Raw genomic sequence first — 8,713 nt, 5'->3', positions numbered from 1 at the left:
ACACAACTTACTGCACATGGAGACATTGAGCTGGTGTGTGCATGGGGCCTTTTCCCCTATATTCTAAAATCTTTGGTGTGGGAAGGTACTTTTATAGGTTTCAGAGAGGAAAAACATGGCCATCACCTCAACCACATAAACTATGACCTACAATGTGTCCAGTATGAAAAATGTGTCAGAGCACTGGTAACATAAAATTATGGGAAAAGCCAATCAATGTCCAATATTACTTAAGGCCCTACTCCAACAGTAAGGAACTCATACCAAAAACTGTTCATGTGACAAATAACCAGAAAATATATTGCCCATCATTTTAGGGAAAAACTAAGAACTACTGATCTTAAACAAAGAATCAATAAACTGACTCCTAATAATATTCTTCTATAGTCATAGATCACTGAGTTATCCAGTCATCATCAGAGAGGTTTCCTCCAGTAGCAGATAGAACAGATGCAGAGACCCACAGGCAAAAGAGAGTCTATCTAGTTGATCATATCCCTCCCCTCAGAGTACAGGGAATGTTTTGGAAGAGGAGACAGAAAGTAAGAGCCAGAGAGGATGGAGAGCATCTGAAGAACAATGGCCTCTGAATCAACTCAGCAAGGAGCATATGAGCTCACAGAGACCGAATCAGCAAGCACAGAACCACAATGAGTAAGCACAGGTCTCTGGGGAGTCAGGAAGCTCAGTACAGAGAACTTGGTTAGTTGTTCGTTTTCTCACTTCACAGCCTTCCTCTCAAAATAATTAAACCCCAATTAATCTGGAAATAACTTCTGAGCAAAACAGATGTCATAACTGAGGGAGAGAGGGAAGCTGTACGTCAGGGACTGAGGCTCTGCAGTGGCCTTCCTTCCCCCTGACACTGTGACAACATGAAACCTGATGTCTGAAATACCTGACGGCAGCTAAGAGCCCCACAGATCCAGACAGTACAAATATGACCTGGCAAGTGTCACCTTCCCAGAGCTGATTCAGAGCATGTCTGCAGCACAGAGGTCCAGGTGAGTACATGGAGGTAAGATCTTAGATTCTCTCAGCTGTGTCATGGATTCATTAAAGTTGGCTGTCTCTCTCTCTGACTAATCCAAGGTGTAGTTGAGAGGCTCTGTGAGCCTTGGGTCCTTGACTTTCCTTCTGACCCTGACAAGGCTGGTCCTGTGTCCAGAGAGATCAAAGGATATGAGTTGTAGGAGATAAAGAAATGCTGAGGCATTGCTGTCCAACCTCATGGTGGAGTCAGGACAGAGCTCTCAGTGGAGCTGTGCCTAAGGTTGCCTCCTTACAGTTTTTAAAGGAATCAGAAAGATTTTGCGATTTTCAGATGTTTATCAAAAATTGCAGACAATAATGAATCACATAGCTATTATCAGCACTAGCGAGACCCTCAACTTATGTCATTGTATGTCTGCAGCATGTGGAGAACTATAAACCACAAAGTGTATCAGTTATCTTGAGAATTCCTGCTCTAAGGATACAGGCTATGAACTAGCACATACTAAAACAGCTCATCTTAACTTTATTTTACAACTAAACAGCAAAGAGCAACAATCTTTTTTTGTTTTGTTTGATTGTTTGCTTGCATACTATTAGAAAATCAGAATGGATATAATCTGCCTCAGGCTTTTGGGAGTTAAGCTCATCATGAGTACATCCATCTACCTAAAGACAAATCAATCCTGTCTGCTAAATTAATTTCCTTAAATATTTCCCAAATAATGTGGGTGATGAGTCAGCTCTTTCCTGTGAGAGTCCATTTCAGTGGAAATGAATCACTTACTAGAAGTGCCAGAGGCTTGTCTTATGTGTGACTTAAAGTTTGGAAACAGGAATAGAAGACTTGAAATGGAAGATTTCCCAGGAAAACTAGCATTAAACAAACAGAAAATGTTAATATTTGCCACCAGGACTTGAAGTTATTGATTGCAGCAATTTTCTACAGACTCGAGTCTTTGATAGAACAGTTAAAGATTTTGTTAAATTCAATAACAAATGCTGATGAACTTCCTATTAATGTCCAGAGCACTATTCATTACCTGCAGATTTTAGGATGGAGTTATTATTTCTAAGATTCCCTGCTACAAGCAACAATTAGCTCTTGTTCAGAGGGGTAGTTGAAAGGCAATAACTTATATTTTTAGAGTCTTGAAGCCACCTGGGACAAAACCTGGAAACAAGGCTAGGTTCCTACATGTTCCATATGAGATCATGAGAATAAAGACATTTAAGGCAATCCTGTGAATTGTTCAACCCTGTCAAAAGCTGTTCATAAATCCTTGAGGAAAGAGAATGCAGTTCCAAATTATGAATAATAACATCCTGTTGTGTCCGGCCAGCAGATCACAACATGGGTTCTAGCCTGGAAAGGCATTTTGGAAATCTGGAAGAGAAGAGGGGCTAGGTGGCGAGATAAAAAAATGTAGCTAAGACAGGCATTCTGATCAAAGCTCAATTTTTACTGTTGCAACACTCAGTTATGAAGGAAGGGGGAGGGGACCCGATTCCCGCCAAATAATCTCCAGTAGTCCAGTAGCAGGGTGAGCACGTGATGGCTTCGGAACAGCAAAGCAGCAGGTTCCAGCAGCGGGCATGGCAGAACGAATGAGCAGGAAGCTCCACCCCAGAGCAAGCAGGTTTCAGGCTGGGGGAGGGGAGACTACAACATCCTGCTGAGATCTAAGTCCTAAAATCAGTATGGGCTAGTGTAGAACAAAACAGCCTGCCTGACAAAAGGGTTGGAAAAGAAACAGGAGGAGAAACAGACTGTAAAACAAGCTGACATAACTGCTGCTTGCACAACCCCACAAAGGCAAATACCACCGTGACCTCTTACATGGGAGAGTCCCAGCTCATAATGATATGACCCAACCCACTGTGCTGCATGCAGCCATATTGAGAATTCATAACTCAAAATCTTCAGTTATCTCAAGGCAGCATCTAACAACTCATTTATCCCCTTCTGCCATCTTTCTCATCAGCAACAGCTCATCCATGGGTGTTCATACTCCTTTAGAAGTCCTGAGGTCCTTCATTGGGGTCAGAAATACCCTGGATCATACAATGGGATCACAGCACCCTCATATTCACTCTCCTTGGAAGCATCCCAGGGTTCTAGAGAGCTCAGTCCCTGGCTGAAACCTGGTGGTTACATGAATTATTCACATAAGAGTCTTTTTCAGGACATCTGATGATGATTCATCTTTAACTGTGGGGCTTTATCTGTAAAGGTTATAAAACTTGACTTGACACTGAGGACTGTATTAAAAAATATCTAGTAAACCTCCACACTGAGGGAAATCACATAATGGTCACTATAAAAACTTAACATACTAAGATGTATAAATTGAAATTATAAAGCTTTGAAGTCAAATGCCATTCTAAAAATTGTACTATTCAAGATGAAGATAAGAAAGGGATATCAAACAAATGAAGAAAGATGTGGAAGGTAAAGTTACTAAATGTTAGAGATGATACAGATATTGAGCAGCAGGATTTCTCAGCGTCTACATGTGATGTGGGGAAGGATTTGGGAATTGGGTTAAAAAATCAGAAGGAACAGAATGAGAAACAGAGGAAAAATTTTTGGTAAAGGGAACTCGGGATAAATTCAACTATGGTGAGTGACAACAAGGACAATATGTGCATGCAGACATAAAGACACACACACTCTCTCTCTGACACACACACACACACACACACACACACACACACACACAGAGAGAGAGAGAGAGAGAGAGAGAGAGAGAGGGAGAGAGAGAGAGAGAGAGAGAAACATGAACAAGACAATTTTGCTAATGTAAAGCTCAAAAGTCTTTCTTTTAAATTTTAGATTAAATACCAGCTACCAAACTCCCCTTTCTGCACACTCAAACTATCTTAGAGACTGTAAGAAGGGGGACAAGTTTCAGGGACCTAACCTGCAACATTACATGTCTCTGTCCCAGCTTTGTGAACTCCAGAAAATGCTATTGTGCAAAATGTGCTGTCCAGACCCATGTCTAGAACTGCAGCAGATTCCTTCAAAAAGTGGATACATCCTGGACACAGGTTTTTCTACCTAGGAAGGAAAAAATGTTTTTGAATTATATTAATAAAATAATTTCTCTCTTTATGACTGTGTTTGGCACTCTGGGGAACATGTCTGTTTCTGTGAATTATATGTTCAGTTGGTGGGGAAGCCCTGAGAAGAAACCCATACACCTTATTCTCATCCACATGGCTTTTACAAACATCCTAATACTTCTTGCAAAAGGACTGCCAAAGACTATTTTAGCTTTTGGCTTGAGAAACTTCCTAGATGACATAGGGTGTAAGATCATTGTTTACCTAGAAAGGGTGGCACGGGGCCTCTCCATCTGCACCAGCAGTCTCCTCACTGTGGTACAGGCCATCATTATCAGTCCTAGAGGATCTGGATGGAGGAAGCTCAAGCCAAAGTCTGCATGGCACATCCTTCCATTCTTCTCATTCTTTTGGATACTCAATGCTTTAATCAGTACAAACCTAATTCATTCCATTAAAAGTGCAAGTATAAATATATCACAACGTATAAATGATGACAATTATTGCTATTTCATGCTAGAAAATGAGAAAATAAAATGGGTTGTTCTCCCTCTCATGGTCCTGAGAGATGCAGTTTTTCAGGGTGCTATGGGAGGGGCCAGTGGCTACATGGTATTTCTTCTCCACAAGCACCACCAGCAAGTCCTCTACCTTCTCAACTCCAAACTTCTCTACAGAACTCCCCCTGAGCTGAGAGCTGCTCAAAGTGTCCTCCTTCTGATGCTCTGCTTTGTTTTCTTCTACTGGGCAGATTGTGCCTTTTCCCTAATTATAAGCATCTCTTCAAGGGACAATAACCTGATGCTAAATACTCGAGAATTTCTGGCCCTTGGTTATGCAACTTTTAGCCCCTTTGTGCTGATTCACAGGGATGGGCTTCTGGTTAAATTTTGGCATGCTCAGTGGGAGAAATTGAGAAAATGTCTCTGATTTATATGTCCAAAAATGTCAAGGAAATCTCTGTTCTACAATACTGTGTGTAAGACAAACCCCACAAAGCAGTTTAAGCATACATTTATCTTCAGACACTCTTCCTATTGTTTCACAGCCTGGAGCTGAGAGAGAATGACCTTGGCAAATTACAGTGATATAGATATCTCATTCTCCATTTGCCATTCTTTTGAATGGAATTTTTTACACCTTCCTATACGTTTATTAATGATTTGTGTATGAATAGTTTGTCTTCATTTATAACTGTGTAGCACATACTCTGTGCCGGAAGAGGCTTGAGCAGATCATCACACATTCAGTGACTGACTGAAGTTACAGGGATTGTTCTAAACCAATATTTGATTGCTAGAAATGAACCTGGCTTCTCTGGAAGACCAGACAAAGCTCCAGCATTGAGAAAATGGGTCTACCAAGGATTTGTAAAACTGGTTTTACTACTATGAAGATTTTGTAAATTTTATCAAAATTTATAGTGCTCTGATCATGTTAGTCCAAGAAATTCCATAGCTTGTACTTGACAATGTGCTTTCTAAATATTAATGCCATAATGGTATTTTGGACTTCAAAGTGTCTGCTATGTATCCAACCATAAAAAATATTTTATAGAATTATAAAAGATTTATATGTACTGTAAATTCAGTCAATAGAAGCCAAATGTACCAGTCATAGAAGTTCAATGCCCTGGATCACTTCATTGGTGTTATATTTGTGAAAGTTCTTTGCAGGTATAAACACTAGATATCTGAAGTAAATTAGATAACAAATACACAATACAGTTTTATGTTATACTCAACTATGGTTACTATGTTGACTTAAAAGTGCGTTTTTGTATCTTTCAAAATGAACCAATAAGTGTGACTGAAGCCAAGCAAGCCTACTTTGCAGCTGCCCTTTGTTACTGCCCAGGTGCTCTTCATAGCTCCATGCAGCTCTGTAGCACAAAGGAGTTCTGGAAGGATCTGACTCTACATAAATTTAAATGAAAATTCACTGCTTATGTACTTAAATTGGATCCATACAGTAAGAACCTGACAAGTTTCTAAGAATCTGATGGACACATTCTGAAACATTGGTATAATTATTGACCATGAACTTTTTTAATCATTAGAGGCAAGTTTTTATCTTATTTTTAAAAATTTTCTGTTATATCTGACAGGAAACACTGGGAGATGCCTGGATCTACTTTATAATGATGAACACTATTTATAATTTGCTTTGTGGCACAGTGTATACAAAACAATTTGTTACTGGTGTGTACTATATTATGCTACAGATTATTAAATAGCTTTTTTCTAATTATATTAATGTATCTGTGTGAGTATATGTCGCATTTGTACAGGTGTCCTTACAGGCCTGAGGAGAGCATTTGATCACTAGGAATTAGAGCTACAAGCTGTCATGTATCCTATGATGTGGGTGTAGGGTAAGGAAGCAGAGTCCTTTGCAAGACAAGTAAGTCTCTTCATCATTCCCCCACTTCCTTGTCTGATGCAATGTGAGTTGTCCATAGGTAACATCCACTACTTCTCTTAGTCTCACAGCTCTTTTGTTAGAGCTTTTTTTCTAGTGTCTGTCACAAAGGACCAGACACAGACAAAACAAACACCTTCTAAATCAATCTATTTAATTTGACTCAAAAGAAGTGATGTAAAAACACGGAGAAGAGGTGAAGAAAGATGTGATTAATCTGAGTGATGGAGAGTTTGTTCAACATTAGGAATAGACAGGGGGCTGGAGAGATGACTCAGTGAGTAAAAGCACCTGCTAATACCCAGACATGCTGATCTGTCTCTGAAGAAGAAAACTGATTCCCACATGCTGTACTCTGACCTCCACAGGCATGCTGAGATGCTCAAATGGACACATGCAGGGACATACAAAATAAACTTTAAATTTAATTTTAAAAATTGAAAAACTGATAGACAGTAGATGTATAATTGTTGAGACAGCATAAGCAAGTTTTGGCCTGGACTCTGAGTGGCATATAAAGTTGTTTTTTTAAATTTCTCTGTAAAAGTTAGAATAGATTAGAAAACAATAAGATAATATCTTGATCAGAAAATAAATTTAAAATTTTAATACATAATTAAAATTAGTTGCAAATCTAAATACATAGCAGATAGTGAAGGGATTCTGGAAATGGAATTAAACTAAGTCCTTCTGATACCTTACCAGAGATTTGGCAATTGGGTTAGTATAAACATCTCCTCAAAGTTTATAAGTTCTATATGCTGGACACATTATCTGTCACTAGCATGAACCTGTGAGACATTATGCTAAATATAATTGTTTGGTTTCAGACTCTGGAACAAAGGACTGAGGTGCATATTTTACATACCCACGCAGACCTGGCCTCAAGGTTCTCCTAGAATCCCTCAGTGCATACCTGGTATGCTCTACCCACAACCCTCAATTTTTCAGCCCAGGAGCTGGGTTGACCCCAGAGGCTCTTCCCTATATAATTCAGACATTTTGGTTTCTCTCTCTACTTTCTCTGCACACTTGCATATTTTTCTCTTTCTTTCTTTCTTTCTTTCTTTCTTTCTTTCTTTCTTTCTGTCTTATTATTATTTTTTGATTAGGTATTTACTTCATTTACATTTCCAATGCTACCCCAAAAGTCCCCCAAACCCTCCCCCCCACTCACCTCCCCCCACCCACTCCCACTTCTTGGCCCAGGTATTCCCCTGTACTGAGGCATATAAAGTTTGCAAGACCAATGGGCCTCTCTTTCCACTGATGGCCAACTAGGGCATCTTCTGATACATATGCAGCTAGAGACATGAGCTCCAGGGAGTACTAGTTAGTTCATATTGTTGTTCCACCTATAGGGTTGCAGTTCCCTTTAGCTCCTTGGGTACTTTCTCTAGCTCCTCCATTGGGGGCCCTGTGATCCATCCAATAGCTGACTGTGAGCATCCACTTCTGTGTTTGCTAGGCCCCGGCATAGCCTCTCAAGAGACAGCTATATCAGGATCCTTTCAGCAAAATCTTGCTGGTGTATGCAATGGTGTCAGCGTTTGGGGGCTGATTATGGGATGGATCCCCAGGTATGGCAGGTATCTAGATGGTCCATCCTTTTGTCACAGCTCCAATCTTTGTCTCAGTAACTCTTTCAAATTCTAAGAAGGAGCAAAGTGTCCACACTTTCATCTTCGTCCTTCTTGAGTTTCATGTGTTTTGCAAATTGTATCTTGTATCTTGGGTATTCTAAGTTTCTGGGCTAATATCCACTTATCAGTGAGTACATATCATGTGAGTTCTTTTGTGATTGGGTTACCTCACTCAGGATGATGTCCTCCAGGTCCATCCATTTGCCTAAGAATTTCATAAATTCATTCTTTTTAATAGCTGAGCAATACTCCATTGTGTAAATGTAACACATTTTCTCTATCCATTCCTCTGTTTTGGGGCACCTGGGTTCTTTCCAGCTTCTGGCTATTACAAATAAGGCTGCTATAAACATAGTAGAGCATGTGTCCAATGATAGAATATTAAAAGCAGTAAGGGAAAAAGGTCAAGTAACATATAAATGCAGGCCTATCAGAATTACACCAGACTTTTCACCAGAGACTATGAAAGCCAGAAGATCCTGGACAGATGTTATAAAGACACTAAGAGAATGCAAATGCCAGGTCAGGCTACTATACCCAGCCAAAATTTCAATTACCATAGATGGAGAAACCAAAGTATTCCACGA

General features: G+C 39.8%; 1 protein-coding gene across 1 annotated transcript; it reads left to right on the top strand.

Moving 5' to 3' along the window:
• The first annotated feature begins 4,071 nt into the window (after positions 1-4,071).
• Vmn1r210 (vomeronasal 1 receptor 210) lies at positions 4,072-4,992 on the top strand. Its single transcript, NM_134235.1, has one exon. It carries the CDS (start codon positions 4,072-4,074, stop codon positions 4,990-4,992), a length of 921 nt encoding a protein of 306 aa, NP_598996.1.
• Positions 4,993-8,713: the final 3,721 nt, after the last annotated feature.

Source organism: Mus musculus, chromosome 13 (assembly GCF_000001635.26).
Source record: "Mus musculus strain C57BL/6J chromosome 13, GRCm38.p6 C57BL/6J".
NCBI classification, from domain to species: Eukaryota; Metazoa; Chordata; class Mammalia; order Rodentia; family Muridae; genus Mus; species Mus musculus.
This window is presented reverse-complemented; position numbering and strand designations above follow the sequence as displayed.